We start from the raw sequence: 21,500 nt of genomic DNA on the forward strand, positions 1-21,500 counted from the left end.
TAAACATCGCAAATTAATTTTCGCGGCTTGCGTTGCATTTTTACCTTTATTGTAATAAAATTTTAAAATGTATCGAATTTCTTCATTAGATTCACTTATCTTGACGGTACGAAAAATAATAAAAATCACACATTATCCTTATATGAATTAAAATATGAATTTGGAATTATCTTCTTTAAAATCTCAACTTTTAATGATAACAAAAACAGGCACATACATATAGTATAGCCAAAGAGATTTCATTACAAGTTCATACATAGTAGTACGGGAGGTAGCAACGTTTTCGAGAAAGAATTTCAGGTCAGCTGATTTTGTGATATGTCTTCCTTCTTGCACTTCCGGTTAGAGTCTGGGCAATCTGGCTGGCGGTAGCGGTTGCGTTCATTAGTGCGCATCCTATCTGTCCAGGTAATAATCCTGGATTTTAAAAGCATTTTAAGAAGCGTAATTTTTAATTTTTCGTTTTTAAATACATCTACCTGACATACTTTTTTTATTGCCAGACATTTTTCACGTTGCTAACTATGTGCCAGACGCGATTTTAAGTTTTATTTTTATAAAAATTTCAAAGCATTTTAGAATGTCTGTAATTTTAATATTATGTTATTTAAATATAAGGAAAACTGAAAATGAATTTGCCAGACATTAATTCGGTTGTTAAGTCTTGAATTAAAATGATAAAGTTTTGCAGTATGATGAAGCATTGCATTTTAAGAAGCGTAATTTTTGATTTTTCCTTTTTAAATACGTCTACCTGACATACTTTTTTTATTGCCAGACATTTTTCACGTTGCTAACTATGTGCCAGACGCGATTTTAAGTTTTATTTTTATGAAAATTTCAAAGCATTTTAGAATGTCTGTAATTTTAATATTATGTTATTTAAATATAAGGAAAACTGAAAATGAATTTGCCAGACATTAATTCGGTTGTTAAGTCTTGAATTAAAATGATAAAGTTTTGCAGTATGATGAAGCATTGCATTTTAAGAAGCGTAATTTTTGATTTTTCCTTTTTAAATACGTCTACCTGACATACTTTTTTTATTGCCAGACATTATTCACGTTGCTAACTATATGCCAGACGCGATTTTAAGTTTTATTTTTATAAAAATTTCAAAGCATTTTAGAATGTCTGTAATTTTAATATTATGTTATTTAAATATAAGGAAAACTGAAAATGAATTTGCCAGACATTAATTCGGTTGTTAAGTCTTGAATTAAAATGATAAAGTTTTGCAGTATGATGAAGCATTGCATTTTAAGAAGCGTAATTTTTGATTTTTCCTTTTTAAATACGTCTACCTGACATACTTTTTTTATTGCCAGACATTTTTCACGTTGCTAACTATGTGCCAGACGCGATTTTAAGTTTTATTTTTATGAAAATTTCAAAGCATTTTAAAATGTCTGTAATTTTAATATTATGTTATTTAAATATAAGGAAAACTGAAAATGAATTTGCCAGACATTAATTCGGTTGTTAAGTCTTGAATTAAAATGATAAAGTTTTGCAGTATGATGAAGCATTGCATTTTAAGAAGCGTAATTTTTGATTTTTCCTTTTTAAATACGTCTACCTGACATACTTTTTTTATTGCCAGACATTTTTCACGTTGCTAACTATATGCCAGACGCGATTTTAAGTTTTATTTTTATAAAAATTTCAAAGCATTTTAGAATGTCTGTAATTTTAATATTATGTTATTTAAATATAAGGAAAACTGAAAATGAATTTGCCAGACATTAATTCGGTTGTTAAGTCTTGAATTAAAATGATAAAGTTTTGCAGTATGATGAAGCATTGCATTTTAAGAAGCGTAATTTTTGATTTTTCCTTTTTAAATACGTCTACCTGACATACTTTTTTTATTGCCAGACATTTTTCACGTTGCATGAATTATTCATAACTTACATTTAGTAATTAGGACAATTTAAATAAAGTGTTGATTATTAATTTTAATCTAATTTTATATTCCTTTTTATGCTCGTACTACAAGCATTATACTGCAATACTTTTTCATTTTAATTCAAGGCTTAGCAATCGAATTAATGTCTGGCAAATTCATTTTCAGTTTTTCTTATATATAAATAACATAATATTAAAATTACAGACATTCTAAAATACTTTGAAATTTTTATAAAAATACAACTTAAAATCGCGTCTGGCACATAGTTAGCAACGTGAAAAATGTCTGGCAATAAAAAAAGTATGTCAGGTAGACGTATTTAAAAAGGAAAAATCAAAAATTACGCTTCTTAAAATGCAATGCTTCATCATACTGCAATACTTTATCATTTTAATTCAAGACTTAACAATCGAATTAATGTCTGACAAATTCATTTTCAGTTTTTATTATATTTAAATAACATAATATTAAAATTACAGACATTCTAAAATGCTTTGAAATTTTTATTAAAAAAAAACTTAAAATCGCGTCTGGCACATAGTTAACAATGGGACACATGTCTGGCAATAAAAAAAGTATGTCAGGTAGACGTATTTAAAAAGGAAAAATCAAAAATTACGCTTCTTAAAATGCAATGCTTCATCATACTGCAAAACTTTATCATTTTAATTCAAGACTTAACAACCGAATTAATGTCTGGCAAATTCATTTTCAGTTTTCCTTATATTTAAATAACATAATATTAAAATTACAGACATTCTAAAATACTTTGAAATTTTTATAAAAATACAACTTAAAATCGCGTCTGGCACATAGTTAGCAACGTGAAAAATGTCTGGCAATAAAAAAAGTATGTCAGGTAGACGTATTTAAAAAGGAAAAATCAAAAACTACGCTTCTTAAAATGCAATGCTTCATCATACTGCAAAACTTTATCATTTTAATTCAAGACTTAACAACCGAATTAATGTCTGGCAAATTCATTTTCAGTTTTCCTTATATTTAAATAACATAATATTAAAATTACAGACATTCTAAAATGCTTTGAAATTTTTATAAAAATAAAACTTAAAATCGCGTCTGGCACATAGTTAGCAACGTGAAAAATGTCTGGCAATAAAAAAAGTATGTCAGGTAGACGTATTTAAAAACGAAAAATTAAAAATTACGCTTCTTAAAATGCAATGCTTCATCATACTGCAAAACTTTATCATTTTAATTCAAGACTTAACAACCGAATTAATGTCTGGCAAATTCATTTTCAGTTTTTCTTATATTTAAATAACATAATATTAAAATTACAGACATTCTAAAATGCTTTGAAATTTTTATAAAAATAAAACTTAAAATCGCGTCTGGCACATAGTTAGCAACGTGAAAAATGTCTGGCAATAAAAAAAGTATGTCAGGTAGACATATTTAAAAACGAAAAATTAAAAATTACGCTTCTTAAAATGCTTTTAAAATCCAGGATTTTTACCTGGACAGATAGGATGCGCACTAATGAACGCAACCACTACCGCCAGCCAGATTGCCCAGACTCTAACCGGAAGTGCAAGAAGGAAGACATATCACAAAATCAGCTGACCTAAAATTCTTTTTTTTCAAACGTTGCTACCTCCCGTACTATAGTATAATGCGAAAAGTCTTTTTCCCCAACCTAATATAAATTGACGCTAGCACGCTCAATTTGCAATGAAAATAATTATAATATGTCTATTTTCATCAGACCATTATATTCACCATTCATATCATATATCAGAAAATTATTATCAGGTTAGGCCTTAGTTTTTTAAATACGCGCTATATCACCTGTCAGGTGATGTTTGTAGCGACTCCGTCCTGTCAAAGTAAACCATAGAAATAAAACAATTTCATATCAATATAATTTATTACCTATAAAATACAAAACTGTAATACTATAAGGGAATGAATAAATGCAGATTAAATAAGAGAGCTCATATATGTGTATATTAAAATTCATAATACAACTAGTTAAGCCAAGTTTAATCTATTTAAAACACAACTTTCATACAATTTTAAACCAAATCAGTCAACACACTTAGTTATTTATATTTTTATATATGAGTGCAGTTAGAATGAATTTCTAAACTCTTTATTCAAATACTAATTATTGTGTGTTCCCTAACATTCTTAATTATGAATGTTCCGACGTATTGCATGGACACAAATGTTTTTAATTATGAATGTTCTGACGTATTGCATGGACACAAATGTTTGAACTACACACAGATCAACCATTAGAAAAAAAAGGCTTTATATGCTTAGTGCATTACTAAATTGGTTAATATCTACTTGGCAATCGAGAAATTTATTAACATTACATCATATAATACATAGTTTGTGTTCAGCATTAAATCTCATTAGGAATTACTAAATAAAATTAAACTTGAAACGACTATGCAAGCAATGTTTCTTTTAAGTTTATCTTCAAGATTGCATTAAAAAAAAAATCACAAACTTGTAATAAAGTGTTTGTTGTAATTTTAATACAAATAAATTTTAAACACTAATTCATTCTTTAAATCAAATTAATTACAAGATCGATTCTCCAATAATACTTGACGAAAATTATTCTTATAACTAACTTATTCTAGAGATAAATAAAATTTGGTATAAAATGTCAGTATATGGCTAGGTGCAAGTATATTGGCAGTCCATTTGGACGAGATACTTAGTTAGCAAAAAATTTTAGCAAATTGTATTGGAAGCAGTGAATTATGTCTACTGATCTATCGTTGTATACGGAATGTAATAAAACAAATTCTGACAGCGAAACTTCTAGATTTCGGTAACTGCGTCATTTTGGGCGGTATTAAACTTTTTACAGTCTATGGTTAATAACATTCGTTGAGATTTGGTCAATACACAGTCTTTGACAGGCATGACCCAACGCCAAACGTATTTGTATGAGAGTGGTCACGTGACCACGTACAAATATATTTTTTCATTTCACGCCCGTATACGTATGAAATGCATTCCACATTGTATAACAAAGTATCAATGAGAAAGTGTAATGTACAGATCACATGAGGCTTAACACAAAATGTGACAAATGACAAGAACGCGATCAGTGTTACCAATCTCTAGAACTTTCCACTACTTAATTGTAAAGTACACACTGCTATTACTAAAGTATGTTCATACTTAAAACTTGAGATAAAATAGCCTCACTGATAACAAATTTTATGTGAATGCAATTTAGATGTGCTAATACAAGTTTTAGTGTGTATAAGCTCGAAATGACATGTGCTTACAAACTTGAATACTGAATCTATGTTTTGTTCGGGAGCGTTCAAGTATTTATTTTAACGCAATTTTTGGAAATTATTGACCCCCCCCACCGCCGTGTAACGCGCCGTAACGATTTTACCCAAGTACAGTACAGTAACCGAATATAGTAAAACGCGTAATTCAAACCCCGCGTTTTATAAAAAGAACCTTCCCCCCCCCCCAAAGTTCGTTACGTTATACTTGAACGCTCCCTTATTGGATAGCAAAAAGTCTTATAAGTCACTCAAAAATTTCACATCAGCATAATCCATATCAAATTAAAATCATGTAACGTAAAAGGTTTAAAAAAGAATTACTATACCATTATACAATCTGATATCATTATACCATTAGTACAATGTTTTAAAATTAAAGGAATTAACAAAAACATACTGGAAATGCAAAGAATTCAGAAGGACTAAAGGCACTACCAAAAACATCTGAGAGGGCAAACAAAATCCACAACAAGATTTCTAGATCTACGGAAAATGTTTATGACATTAGAACACAGACATTGGTTATTTGTACAAGTTTCGATAAAACAAACATTTTCGCTTATCTCCAAAACCTTTAAAACTTGAGGATTCGCTATAAAGCATTATTTTAATTCAATTGCTTTAACAGACTATTAAAAAAATAATCAAAACAATAGCGAAACGCGATAGTTTTCTCGAAACTTGTACGTTTGGAAGCCAAAGAAAGGTACCAGTCGAAGTGACTTGAATTTTGTTGATTATTAAAAAAACATTTGCCGATTACAAACTTTACCGATTAATGCTTGGTTAATCGGTAAATTTTTTATCATACTTGGTTTTGCTAATTAGACAGTACTTGGCCGACTTTTTTTTTTAAATATAAATTTTGTTTGCCGTAAACCTGTCTACACTTCATGGATATTACATTTGATTATTTTCAATAAATTACTTCACTCGAAAGAAATATACGATGGTTAAGTTAGTAATCTCTCTTTGCACAAAATATCCAAGTATTCAGTCCTAATAATAATCGAGAAATTTGCGGTAGTAATATTCCCAGTCAAAGTTTTTGTCTATGGGTAAAGGTCTTACCGGAAGGACCTGCTAAGAGAGGAGGTGTGTTCTCACTTCTTCTTGCTCTTGCCAAGAGTAAGAGTGTGGTGTGAGTGTTGGGTCTGTTGTTTGCGACGGTTGAATTCAATTGCGTCATCTTCTATCTTCTTACGAAGCTCTTCGAGACGCTTCTTCTCTTCTGTATGGTCTTTCTTCAGCTTGTCGAATTTTGCATGGAGCTGGAAAAATTATTGAATATATTCAAAGATTTTCAATAGAAAAGTATGTTAATAAGAAAATACTTATAAGATTTTATTAAAACAAAAGTAATGTAGAATATTATATGTAATTTAATTTTTTTTTTTTATTAAACCTTATTCTATTGTTGCATTTTTGTACAGATTCTGGTCCCTACATTCTTGTGTTGTTGGTGACCAATCTTCCGAGATAAAATAAAAGAACAAAAACTTAGTACTTAAAAATATTCAATAAAAAAATTATATGAACAGTAAATCAAAATATTTGATAAATAAATGTGTGTGATATGTATACATATACATACATATAATTTTAAAAACCTCTGAACTAGAAGAACCTTTGACCATAATTTCGAAGTCGGTGTACTGAAGTCAAAGGCAAAATGGATTATTTTATCTCAACAAATAAATAAATATATATATAAAATCATTTATTCATATAGGTAAAGTAATGTACACTTATGAACGCCAAAAAAGTCAGTTCCCAAATTAAGGGCGTAGAACGGAAGAGAAGAACTGGCAATAAACTCTCCGCCACTCTTTTTAATCGACAATTTTTTTGTTTTACACAACGTTTGTAAGCTGCAACCATTACACCATTTTCCACATGACTTCTTAAGTAATTAAATAATAATAAAAAACAAAGATTTGTCCTCTATCAGCAGGAGCTATGGTATGGAGTGAATAACAAGAAACTAATCTCACCTCTTTTTCAGCTTCCTTAAGTTCAGCCTCCTTCTCCTTAACGCGTTGAACGAACATCTGACGCATCTCATCTTCTTTCAGCTGCAACTCAGCCAGATGAGCTGATCGCTTCTGCTCAAATGTTTGTTGGAAAGAAACCTAAAATGATATCATAATTGCCTTTTAATAAAAACAGTTTTAGTCTAATTAAATCAGTGGCGCCACATCCTCTAGATCTTGGCCTCAGATTTCTGAATCTGTTTCACGATCAATTTTAGATCTTATAGGCAAGTAGGTGATCAGCCTCCTGTGTCTGGCACATGTCGACTTTTTGGGTCTAACACATGTCGGTTTCCTTCCGGTCGGTTTTCCTTCACCGTTCGAGCTAATGTTAAATGCGCACATAGAAAGAAAGTCTATTGGTGCACAGCCGGGGCTCGAACCTACGACCTCACGGATGAGAGTCGCACGCTGATGCCACTAGGCCAACACTGCTCAAGTCTAATTAAGATTTAAAAAATATTCATTTGTTTTTCATCTTAATGTATCAGATAGATTCTCTCATCCGTAAAGTCGAATACCATCATCACCAATCCATGTGAGAATTTAACACGAGGTCGTATGGTGATGTAAAAGATCACAGGCTGATCAGCTACTTTCCAATAAAATAAAAGTACTCGCGTACAAAGCACACATGTCAGAAGTGAAACATCATTGTAATTTAATTATTGAGCTGCCCAAATCCCATAATTTAATTTTGCCAGTCTTTCTATATTAATGAATGATACTAAGGCTACTAAAAAACCAGAAATAAAATTAGTTGTTGTTATGTATGTATATACAAATACCAAATAATATAACAAATTCATTATTATCATAATTGCTAACTTATGTGCACATTTTCTAAAATAGCCAACTGGGTCTTAGCAAAAAAGGTCTTGGTTCTGTGCCCTTATAAAAATAAAAAAATAAATTTAGTTACTTAATAAAATGATATTGATATGTATTAAAAACACCATCGGTGTTCAAGTAATGCCAAGCAATATTATACTAGCACATCTTTATTAAAGAAAAAAAATCGACAAAAACGCTGCACATCTTCGTGACGTTCCGTAAAAATTTTATCCTCATTCGCCTAAAAATATTCAAAAAATCAGACGATATCGAAACAGAAATGAAGGTTCAAACCTAAAACTTTGTGGCGCTACTGTTTTTATTATCATTTAGTTACAGTATTACGTAACGAATGGGGGGGGGGGTTTCCTTTTGCAAACGTTACGATGTTACGATGCGGGGCGGGGATTGAATTACGCGTAATTGTTATTGTAACTTTTAGGTATAAACGTTACGGCGCATTAGGGGCCATCCATAAAGTACGTCCCACGTTAATGGGGGGGAGGGTATCACCGAAGTGTGACAAGGGTCATGGGGGGGGGGTCAATACTTTTGTGACGTCACATGTTAAAATTTTAAATACTAAAACGCTAAGTTTGGATGTGAATTATTTTTAAATACATACATAAATTTCAAAAATGACGTCACATCAGGAGGGGGGGGTGGTTATAAAAATGTGACAACCTGTGACAAGGACGGGCGTTCACAAGTCTTAAAATTCGTGTGACGTACTTTATGGATGGCCCCTTACAGGGGGGGGGGGGGGGTCAATAATCTCCAAAAATTGCGTGACGTAATACTTGAACGCTCCCTTACCGGTTTGTTGTGAGCGTCAACATCGCTAAATCCCATTTGCGCGAGTCTTCTACGGCGATACAACTCGTAGTGGCGCGCGTGAGTCTTCTCTCGCATATCCTCCATGTTGGTACGAATTAACATCTCACGCAGCTTCACAAAGTCGCAATGGGACTCATTTTCAACTGGAAATATTAAATGATATAATACAATTTTTTTTATTGGAAAGTCGAATTATCGAACCAATATAACGCTTTCTAAACAGTTTATTTAACAATATTTAATTTTCATAGTAGCTTCGTTTCATTATTAACAGACTAAGAAGAATATATTATCGTCTATAGATAACAATTGTGTATACAATTATAATTTTAAAATTCTGTCAGTAATACAATGTTTAAATCTACAAAAAGTAAAAAGGTATGAGAAAAAATATTTTCTATAATCTCATTCGGTAATATTCTAATTATGAAATGAAATACAGACTTTTATTGCCATATTTTAATCACATACACACAAACAAATTAAAAAACTTTAGAGGTGTCAAGGGACACCCGGATGGAACAAATTTCCTTTCGATTAATTTATATGTTAATTGGTATCATAACAGTATGATAGATTTTCTCGACACCAATCTTACGACGAAAAAAAAAAGCCAACATCACGAGGTGTTGACGGTCACCTATCCAAGTACTGACCTCGCCCGACGTTGCTTTACTTCGGTGAACGGACGAGAACCGGTGTATTCAACGTGGTATGAACGTTGGCGATAGCTAAGCGAAAATGTAAAATATAACAACTATAGCAAAAAGTGTCGTTACAACTTATGGTCTTAATTTATTCCGTCTAGCCCCCTTTCGCAACGCTCGATAACTTCGTTCCAACAAGACTAATTTAGTTAAGAGATTCCAATAATAATTTTCATTTCTTATCCCTACAAAAAAAAGCAGCAAATAGAGTCTACATTGTATTTCATAAAAAAAATAATCAGTTTGTCTCTTTTTGTCACAGTGAAAACACAGTAGTTAGGGGCAGAGATGGCCTAGTGGAATTAGCGTGCAGCTCTCGCACCTGAGAGCGAAGGTTCGAAACCCGGCTGTGTAATGGTTTCTCTGTACGATGGTTACTCTTTAATGTTAATATTCTACGGTTTCGATATTTGTAAATATGTGAGGAACATGTATACTAACTTTTTTAGTATAGTACTTTATTCTAAGAGTACATTGTCTTCACATATAATTATTTAACAAATGTAACAAAATATTGTAAACCTATTTTAAAAGAGTAAGTGTGGAGTTTCTTGCCCATTCTTCTCCACACGAAACTACCTTTTGGAAGGGGCAACTAGAATCATCTTTATATTTTTTTTTTGACGTTCAAAAGTGCCATTTTAGATGGTCTAATTGAAATAAACGATTTGACTTTGACTTTGATGAAGGGAAACATTATGAACTGTCATGACTCAAAGAATAGACGCCGTATGTCAGGCGCTGAAGGCTCAGGCTACTTGGCTATTAAGGTGGTAACTGACCAACGTTACGAGGTGTAATGTAACATGTAATGTAATGTTACACAGCGAGCATTCGTGCAGTCAGTACGTCGTGTTACGGGGAAACCAGCGAGCAACGAGCCGCTCGTTGCTCGCTTTGAGTGCTCCACCCGGCTGTCGGTTTTTTGGCGAATCCTTTGACTGTTACGCGGTTCAGTAATTACGCGTCGCACGTCGCGAGTGATCATGATTATGATTTTCTATAAATTGTGTCTTTTTTAAGTACTTTTGGTCCAATTAAATTCTACAGTTCTTCAAAATCGAGACCTGCGTACAAAGTTTTTATACTGTCCAGTAATCATTTGGTTTTTAATATTGCAATCAATAACAAACCACCTCATACGCCTGTGTTTTTAAATAAACTTGATGTCCAGTAACATTTTTTCTTCTTCTTAATTTGGATGAAACAATAATTAAATAGAATGAAAAATATCAACATTATCACTATCACATCTCGCGAACACTGGCGGCGAAAGTGGAGCACAGAGTTTTGACGAGCATGTTACGCCGATTTTAGAACACAGCGTGACATGCTCGATGCGTAACACGCTCGATGCGAATGCTACATTACACCTCGTAACTTTGGTCAGTTCCCACCTTTAGATAAACCAAAATTACGAAACAGGTTATAATACTACTGAATAAACAATAGCGCTGCTAGGTTTTTTCGTAAACACAATTTGAGAGAAAAATCCAGGATAGTAGTCGAGTTGAAAGAATGCAATTAGACTGATTTACTTTTATTAATTAATTAACATGTTCTGTTACGTTATTGTATTTTTTTTGTGTCATTTTGCATTAAATGTGTCATGGCTGATGTCATAATCTAACACCACACTCGAAAGAGAAAATATTAACTTTAAAAACTAAAAAAAAGTTTTATTATTAATTTTAGAAGTTTTACTTTTTATTTTATTAATTAAAACTTTGTTTCATTAAAATTACATATACAATCAAATAGTATAAATTATTATCTGCCTTATAAATTAAACTACTTAGCAATATGTCACAGTGATGGATTTCCCAGAATATAAATTAATTATTAAACTTACGTAACCAACCGGTTTATTTCCTTAAACCTGTTTTTGAGGCTAATAACAACTTAAATATTAAAAATTATATCATCTTAATGTTGTAGACACGTACTACACTCCAATTAATGGCTATGAAAGTTAGAAAACAGAAAAAATGATAACTATATTTTTAATTTTTTTCAGTTTTATATAACATACACTAACTTCAAAGATGTTAAAAGAGATACCTTTATTTATTCATAAAATCACACACAATTTCTGGAGTAGGCAGAGACCACGAATCTCTACTTGCTTCTGTCCTGTCATACCTCTATTGCTTCATCCACTTTCACATTCGCCATGCATGCTTGTCGGTTATAGATTTTTTTAAAGTGAAAACTTCTTTAGCGGCATTGTACACTTTTTTCGGAATGGGTAAACACTGTTAAACTCGCGTCAGGACAAATTCGTAATACGGATGTTTTTTAAAGGATTATGAACCTTCGTGCTATATAGTTACGGTTTTAATTCATTTGTCTCTTTCCTCAGATACATTGATGCATGTGGAATTGGACCAGTCTGGACATTGGATATGAAGATTTGATTTTGAGAAACGTCTAAAGCTTTATTATTAATGATTTGGTCAGACTGACGACGGATGGAAAGTAGACAATTAATTGTATTTAGAAGCGTTTTCGCATCATGGCGAGCAGAAGAGTGTTGGATGAAAGAGATATCGTTTCTTTATTGAATGAAGAAGATGAAGGCGCAGATGTCGGCAGTGACAGTGAGATCGAGGACCATGTAAGTGAAGACAATGTGCAAAGCGATGCTGATGATGAGTACGTAGATGAAGCTATGATTTATGAAAATTCGAATGATCCTTCATCGCAGAATGTCACTGAAAATACTGGACATGACCAACGCCGCCTAATGATGTGATCAGGGGCAAGAATAGGCATGTTTGGGCTACTGCTAAAGGATAAAATAACAGAAGAACGTCTGCGATCAATATAGTTCATTCCAATAGAGGGCCTAGTCGCATGTCTCGAAATATTTTTGAACCACTTCCATGCTTTGAGTTATTTATAACTGACGAGATTATGCAAGAGAAAGTATTGAGAATATCCTCTCACAAACTAACCGAGAGATGTCTAAAGAAGCTGATGAGGAACCTCCTGCTAAAATTCGACAGTACTGTAGCTTATATACAAAAAAAAAGAAGAGAATGTCCAAGATGAGTTGCACAAAATGTAAAAAGACAGTGTGTGGAGAACATAAAAAAGATGTTTGCAACAATTGTCTTTAGCCGTTGATTTTTCCAGTATTTTTTAAAAATTGAGACTGATTATATTATAATTAATTAATTAATAAGAAAAAACACTATAAAAGTTACCTATTTTTAAAAATTTCTACCTAAGTACAGAAGACTTAAATTTTTTGTTAATGGTTTATAAATACCTACAAATTTTCATATTTTGAATAAAAATTTATGATAATACTTATGTATTTCATTTACTTATTAATAATTCAACAATTTACAGTAGTGATTGAAATAAAAATAATTAACATTCATAAAAAAAATCTGCTATTAAAATAGTGCGCCTATCAGGCGCATGTTTATCTTTTCGGTACAAAAAAATAACGTTATCTTTCTAGGGTTAAATAAACTCGGCCCAGTTCCGATTGCAAATAACGAAACGCCAATATCCAACTCGAAACATAAAAACATCCGCTCATAAGCTGACATATAAAAATTGATAGTAACACAGAAAACAGACTGTAATAATATATCGGAATGTCAGCAAAGCCCTTTGGTGCTTTAAATGGTTTGATCGGAAGTCGAATTTATTATTGGTATATAAAAAGCTATTTTCCTCTATATAGCAAATGCAAATGAAACGAGAATTCCATACAAAACTCATTGCATGTTCTGTGAATATTGGTTTTTTTGTTGTTTGGTTGTTGAAGTCGGGGATAATTAGCTATTATCTTCGACTTCACCCGCGTGACAATAATGAAAGAGTCTGCCAGCACCGAGTGATTCCATAATCTTATACAAAAACTTTAGAGGTGGCAAGGGACACCCGGATGGAACGAAATTCCTTTCGATTAATTTATATGTTAATTGGTATCATAACAGTATGATAGATTTTCTCGACACCAATCTTACGACGAAAAAAAAAGCCAACATCACGAGGTGTTCTCAGGCGGTCACCCATCCAAGTACTGACCTCGCCCGACTTTGCTTAACTTCGGTGATCGGACGAGAACCGGTGTATTACAATAGCAAATAGCAAAAAAGTGTCGTGACAACTTTTCGTAAGAATTTTTTCCGTCTAGCCCCCTTTCACAACGCGCGATAAGGAACTTCGTTCCAAAAATATATGATGTGTATGGAAACGCTTGTATATCTATTTATGCCTATTAGACCGATTCTTCACCTTCGGGTTGTGCTCGTATCCGTGCCTCAGACGTTCATAGCACGCTAATGAGACGTGTGTCAAAAACCTTAAAATGCAGTTTAAAAGATTTATCTAGACAGACAGTGGAAAGGAACGATCTCTTTAGTTTTCTTGTATATTTTTACGCTTTCGAGGGGTTGTTATAAGTTGCGAGAACAACCATAGCAAAAAGCAATTTAGATTTAACATGTTGGTGCAGTCTCCGTCGCCAAGTAAGACGAGGAAAAATGCCGCCGCGAAGGCATCGCGACCACCAACCGTTCGGAACCGCTCTCGCTTGCGCTCGTGGTTACCACTCCCTGGAGACGGGAAACCCAGCGCGTCCATTGTTGGCGATGTCGACCCCATCCGCTCCGGCGGTAACAGTTGACAAAGCCCTCTCGTCATCTTCCGAATACGAAGGTTTCCTAACAGGCGGACGCTAGAAGAAGCGCTCCGCTAACGGCGGACCACCTGCCAAAAGGCCTACTCAGCCTGCCAATCCTCCAAAGAGAGACCTAATCTCCCTTATATCCGCAATAATAGAGTGGCAGGCAAAATGCCACGTGCCCCTGACCCAAGAGGGCTCCTAGACATTAGATATTATGTTCTCTGGATGAATGTGAAATCTCCAATACGCATTGGGCTAGCGGTGGGACTACAGACCATTCCCTCTCGCCTAAGAGAGTGTAATTGAGTACGGAAAAACTCGATTTTATTAAAATTAAACTGACAGTACAACGTGACGATTTTTACTGATAGGGCCCCATCTAAAGAATTTGCCACGGGAATTTGCCATTTATAGTTACGCCACTGTCTACACGTCACGATAATTCTGATTAGAGCAAGACCTGAGTGTATGACCTCATGCCTTGTTATCTATTATTTAGATACGAATTGCTTGTCCCGAACTCAATTATAAATTTATTATAATATAAATCAGTCGCTTTTCTTGCAAAATGTTTTCGCAGTTTAAACACATTTTCGTATACTATGTTCTCAGTGTTGTGATACAGAATTCTGTGACTATTGAAGGAAAATATCAGGCCTACCAATCGGAAGACAATAGTAATGGAAATAATTTGTTTGAAAATGATTTCGAAAAAAAAGAACCATTATTTTCAGTGCTTGAGGTATTTAACTGTCCTACAGGTTATATAGCACTTTTAAATACACAAAACCAATACAAATGTATATCATTGTACCAGATTATTTACGGTAATAAGCTTCATAGCTGATTAGCTTTAGAATAAGCTAACGTATCCGTCTATAGGGATTCAGTGAACTACTACAAAAGAAATACTGTTACGATTTCCGCAGTGTATGGTGTTTTCTGGTGTCAACGCGTTTTATTTAAGGACTGAAAAAGCTTAAGCACTGTGATTGCAAGATTCTCGATTACGTAAAATAATTATTATATCTGATATACTGATCTACTATAAAAATGTTGTTCTCCCTATAAATATTAAATTCTTAATTGTGGTATTTATGTATTCTCTATAGATATTAAGAAGTAAAATGTTAAAAAATATCACTTTTATTATTTAATTCCTTTAAATATTTAAAGTAGGGATGCATCGATACGCCTTTTGCCGATACGATACCGATACCGATACTCTTATAGAAATATCGCCGATTCCGATACCGATACTAATGCTTATTGAATTCAAATTAAATTAAGGTAAAATATATCTTGTGTAAATATAGTTTGGTTAGTTTTTATTTTTTTTTTTATTATAAAATATAAACAGTCACAAACTTTGAATAAGATTAAAAGTTTAGTAAATAAAATTAAGAATTAAGAGTAATAGTTAAATTAAAATAAATAACTGTTCATAATTAAAATTAACATTGATAAGATTTTTGTAATTCTGTATTTTACTTAATTTGGTATTGAAAAAATACTACGCGCGATAGCAGTTAAAAACCAACTAAAGTGTCTAGCGAAATGGAATACGCGGGGACTAAGCGGGTGTGAGGGGCATAGATAGTCCGTGCCTCGTTTCCCACACCCCGGATCAAACAAGATGCGCGTTTGCATTACTTTTTTTAAAGCGCGAAATTTGAAAAGTATCGTTGTATCGGCAATTTAAATATCGCCGATACCGATATATCGGCAAACCCAAAGTATCGCCGATATATCGGTATCGGTATCGGATGCATCCCTAATTTAAAGTGACCTTGAATGTTTCGTTATACAATTAAAAAGTTGAAGTTCCTTTGAATAATATCTACCTAAAGCATAATAATGTACATTTCCGGTCTCAATTCTTGTTCGACATCAGCATCTGTTCCTATGGGGATATTTCTGTAGCTGTGATTATCTACCACAAACCTGAAGAATTTATTACAATTTTATACCAACCAAACAGGTTGGTTGAACCTTATTATGAAATACCATGTGGATTTAAAAAAAATTGTGTTGAATATTAATTGAGGAGTCTATATAGATTCACGCTAAAGCGAATTATCAATTTGCTATTGAATATTTCATTTATTTTAATAACTGAAACACGTATTCTTTTTTGAGTTGCATTGCGAGAAGTTGAGTGGCGTTGCATATACAGTTACGCAAAAATAAAAAGTAACAATAATACATGTCCCTCTTTTAGGTTTCAGTTGCTGTATTAATAAATATTTTATTAATACTTATCTAAATAAATCAAAGGGTACAGGTACATTTCTTGTCAATCACTAGTTTAAAAATAGTTTAGCAACAAAAAGAAAGTACCACGGGCCGCCTTATGATCGGTTGGAGATCGCCTTATGATCATTTGAGAAGGCTGCATATATTACATGAATGTCGAGGCTATTCAACGTCTTGACACCACAGAACTACGGTTTTCACTCAATCTTTTGGTTGAAAAAGAGTGCTAACTGGCAAATAGAACAATGTCTTCACTTTAATAGATAGACTGCAATGTTAAATATCTTTTTAAAAATGAACTGTATAAAAATCAGGAACCTCAAATTTGTTCGGGCCAGGAAAATTATTGGTGGCATTCTGTACAACAAAGGTAATAAGTTATGCCTATTACTAAATAAGCCACATAATAGTCATGTTCTGTTTATAATTTTACAGTCAATTTCCCCTTCAAAGGCACACTTCTGACTTATAGACCAGTCATTATAGACATTCGAAATCAAAAATTTGATAATAATTCCAAAAGTTTTCAAACTTCGGTCAAGTGAATGGTACATTGGGACGACAATAAATCTCATTTTGCAACCTTGTCCGCAGTCCGGGACATTGTTAAAATTGCAATTAAATTAATTTTTGCTGTATGGTCGTGAAAAAAATTCCAAAAGTTCTGCAAACTTGGGGAAGTTTTCGATATAATATTTCATATCACGTATAAAATTTGCAACCAACCTAAGTGTACGGAACATTTTTTGTTATTTATTTTATTTTCGATATATCTGTCAAATTTGCAGAACTTTTGAAAGGTTTTCCTTCAGTTTAATAAAGAAAAACATTAATTTTTAATAACAAAAAATGTTCAATACACTTAGGTTGGTTGCAAATTTTATACGTGATATGAAATATTATATCGAAAACTTCCCCAAGTTTGCAGAACTTTTGGAATTTTTTTCACGACCATACAGCAAAAATTAATTTAATTGCAATTTTAACAATGTCCCGGACTGCGGACAAGGTTGCAAAATGAGATTTATTGTCGTCCCAATGTACCATTCACTTGACCGAAGTTTGAAAACTTTTGGAATTATTATCAAATTTTCGATTTCGAATGTCTATAATGACTGGTCTATAAGTCAGAAGTGTGCCTTTGAAGGGGAAATTGACTGTAAAATTATAAACAGAACATGACTATTATGTGGCTTATTTAGTAATAGGCATAACTTATTACCTTTGTTGTACAGAATGCCACCAATAATTTTCCTGGCCCGAACAAATTTGAGGTTCCTGATTTTTATACAGTTCATTTTTTAAAAGATATTTAACATTGCAGTCTATCTATTAAAGTGAAGACATTGTTCTATTTGCCAGTTAGCACTCTTTTTCAACCAAAAGATTGAGTGAAAACCGTAGTTCTGTGGTGTCAAGACGTTGAATAGCCTCGACATTCATGTAATATATGCAGCCTTCTCAGCCTTCTCGTTTAATGACATCAAGAACTATACAGATAGACCGTGCTCCTAGTATAGTACTGGCAAATTCATGGATATTTCCAGAAACATTGAATGAAGGAACAACGGAAGGACACAATTTAGAAGCAAATAAAGAAATTGACGAAGATATAATATACGAAAAGCAGCCCAATGATGAGGAATTTGAATATAGAGTATTGGAAAGTGTTTTTAAGTGTCCCACAAACACTTTTCGTTTTAAAGAGCAGTGTTTTACCCGGTATCAATTGATGCAAATGTTTTCGAAGAAGCGAAAGTGGGAAAAAGCGAACTAATATCAAAAATAAAATTAAGATCAGGCAGTCATTTAGTCTTAGAATCTCCAGTTTCGTGAAATTTCTGTTTTAGTGAAAGTTAGATTGTTTTTTAGTTTTTTCATAGATAGTATTGTCTTTGATTAACATAACCTTTACACATTTAAACAAAAAAGCTTTTACCGGATTAAAGTTATGTATTATTATAAATTTACAATTATTTGACATAATTTTAAATTTATCCGACGTTTCGCGTGCTTTACAGCGTGCGTGGTCACCGTGACCACAAAAGCTTTTTTGTTTTTCATAGATATTGTCTTTAAACGTAACATATTTTTAAACATATATTATTTACGACGAATACATACTTGAATTTACTTGTAATTACAATATCACTACATAAATTAATTATTGCCCTAAGAATTCACAAGGCTTTAAGAAACTAACTCAATTAGTTCATCAGCAATGTACTAAAGGATTTAAACATTTGAAATGTTTTTCGGGTGAGTCTCCTACTTGTTTGATTTGTTCTAAAAATAAATTAAATCACGAGGTGTTGTCAGGCGGTCACCCATCCAAGCACTGACCTCGCCCGACGTTGCTTAACTTCGGTGATCGGACGAGAACCGGTATATTACAATAGCAAATAGCAAAAAAGTGTCGTGACAACTTTTCGTAAGAATGTTTTCCGTCTAGCCCCCTTTTACAACGCGCGATAAGGAACTTCGTTCCAAAAATTAAATTAAACCATTATTCTACTAACAAAACAATGCTTTATAAAAAAAATTTTAATTATTAAAATATAATGTGTCCCGACCATGGAGGTTTCATTTCAATTTAAGATCACATTATCTGTGGTGAGCGCGCTGGTTACGAGCCAACAGACTTATAAAAAAATATATGTGCGTGTACTAGTGTACACACGTTAGAAGTGAAACTTCTTTATGACCTTATTTTTCGAAAAATTATCTATAATATGCAACTTTACAGAAATTGGTTAAATAAAGTTAAATTAGATAAAGTTTAACAAAAGGCTTTTAATATCACAGACTTGAATACAAATAATACAATTATTTCATTTTACCTTATTACCACTAAGATTATTACAGAATTTCATAAATTGTAATAGAATTTTTAGTATCATTGTTATCGTTATTATACATTTTTGTTATTAATGGTTTAGAATCTCTTTGAATCAACCCTGGTAGGGACAAGAAAAAGACGCGCGTAACGGTCAAATGTGACGCGTAACCGAAAAATGTGACGCGTAACGAAAAAATGTTACACAATTTTTTTTTCCAACCCCGATAAAGAAGTTTCACTTCAATAAATAATTTGTTTCTTTTATATTGCATTTTATTTAATGTAGCTACCTATAACCATGAGAATAAATAAAGTAGTGTATGCAACTGCATATAATTAGGTATTAAAACACTCGTGTAATCTTATTTTAACTACACTCATGTTTTAATACCCTCTATTATATGACAGTTGCATAAACTACTATTATAATACGTGGCCCACTAACTACAAACGCATTTGTATGGGAATAGTCACGTGATCGGCGTATTCAAGTATTGCGTAAGGACTATAGATAGGCGGAGCGGTGTGGAGAGGGTTCTTTGATTTTTTATTTGGTGATTACGACAACAGTAATTATATACTTTTTGAAGTGAAACTTCTTTATCGGGATTGGAAAAAAATTTAGTGTAACATTTTTGCGTTACGCGTCACATTTTTCCGTTACGCGCCATGTTGCTTTTTGAAGTCAAACTTCTTTATCGGCGTTAAAATATGACATATAGTATGTTTTTGATTTTGAAGTTTGACAACGGATTACATTTTCGACTTGAAATTTGCTAATCGCAATTTGCATCAACTAATTTGTAAATTGTATGCTAGGTAGTGTATCAAAATTAACTCTATAACATAAAATATTTTGTGTTTCCCTTGGACTTTATCTTATCGAGGTTCTACTGTATTATTATATTATAGATTATTACAGTTAAATGTGATTACACATTAAGACTAATCTAAGTATGCATTTAAATCGCAGTCCGTTACCCCTATACGCTTTACAAATAGGTCGCTGCCCTGTGAAGACTCAATGATGGTTAAGCTGCGAGACCAAGCCAAGCGGAGACTGGACAAAAGCATGAGTGCCATGAGTTTTTTTAATACTCTGCAATGAAGTAGTTCATCCAAATCCAGATGCATACATCACATAACAACGTCGGCTAATAATTCTCGGTATTTTAGGAAATGGAGTCACGCAGGATGATGGGTAGACAGACCTGAATATAAAATAATATTGAAAATATGCGGGATTATTAAAAAGTCTGCAAGTTCTTTAATGTTTACATCTTGCAATAATTTTATTTCGAAATGTTTGATGTCAAACTGATTACATTATGATAGACTGATGACAAAATTGGCTTGAAAAATCTGTATTGATAAATGACTTGAATATAGATTGTATTGGAAATTATTTCCAATATTTAGATTTTGATAGGTTTCCTCTTACCGCTTAGTATTAATTAATTGAGGTTTTATTTGACCAAAATAAAAAAGAGTAATAATAAGCGTAATATTAGCACGTTTTTCTGCTTGTTTCATTTATGCGCTACTAAGTGACGGTCTTTTCGTTAAACGTACGAGGGTTAGAGTTACGGTAAAATGCATACATATAGAAGAATCATTTACAGCTGAACTCACACAAGGTAAAAATAAGGGTAAATTTATTCTACCGCAGAGTCGAAGCTAGTGTTGCCCAAATGCAAGACCAAGACGAGACTTAGGCCAGTCTTGGTATTGTCTTGCGTCAATACACCTGGTCTCGGTCTTGGTATTGGTATTGCGCTCTCAGTCTTGGTCTTGGTCTTGATCTTGCAGCAAGAGTCTCGCAAGTCTCGCAAGACTTGCAAATACCTATTTGCCTATTGCTATTTGTGGGGGCTTGCGGGCTATCCTGGAGCATTCACCAATGTACAATGTTCATCAACCAATAATAGCAGGCAGGCTACAGGCATTGTGTTGAGATTAGCAGATTTCATTGCAGTGTGCGTAGGTACATTTTTTAGGCAATTTGTCGTACTCGTGACTGGCGCGCTTTGCTACGTAGGTACTGTCGTTAAAGTATGTGTACCTAAGTAAGAAACGATGTAGGTACCTACTACAACAAAATTGTATTCCTTAGAAAAATAATCGTCGTACATACACGACGATTATTT

The 21,500-nt window shown here is 32.8% G+C and overlaps 1 protein-coding gene and 1 pseudogene across 1 annotated transcript; both read right to left on the reverse strand.

Annotated features, from left to right (window-relative positions):
* Positions 1–6,112: 6,112 nt before the first annotated feature.
* On the reverse strand, positions 6,113–9,046 carry LOC125061679 (septin-2-like). The gene is made up of 3 exons (XM_047667211.1): positions 8,883–9,046; positions 7,194–7,331; positions 6,113–6,470 (listed from the first exon to the last, which is right to left on the reverse strand). Exons 1-3 carry the CDS (start codon positions 9,003–9,005, stop codon positions 6,303–6,305), a joined length of 429 nt encoding a protein of 142 aa, XP_047523167.1. The 5' UTR covers positions 9,006–9,046; the 3' UTR covers positions 6,113–6,302.
* A 468-nt stretch (positions 9,047–9,514) lies between these two features.
* On the reverse strand, positions 9,515–9,629 carry LOC125061962 (annotated as a pseudogene).
* Positions 9,630–21,500: the final 11,871 nt, after the last annotated feature.

The sequence above is a fragment of the Pieris napi genome, chromosome 24, assembly GCF_905475465.1.
Source record: "Pieris napi chromosome 24, ilPieNapi1.2, whole genome shotgun sequence".
Lineage (NCBI taxonomy): Eukaryota > Metazoa > Arthropoda > Insecta > Lepidoptera > Pieridae > Pieris > Pieris napi.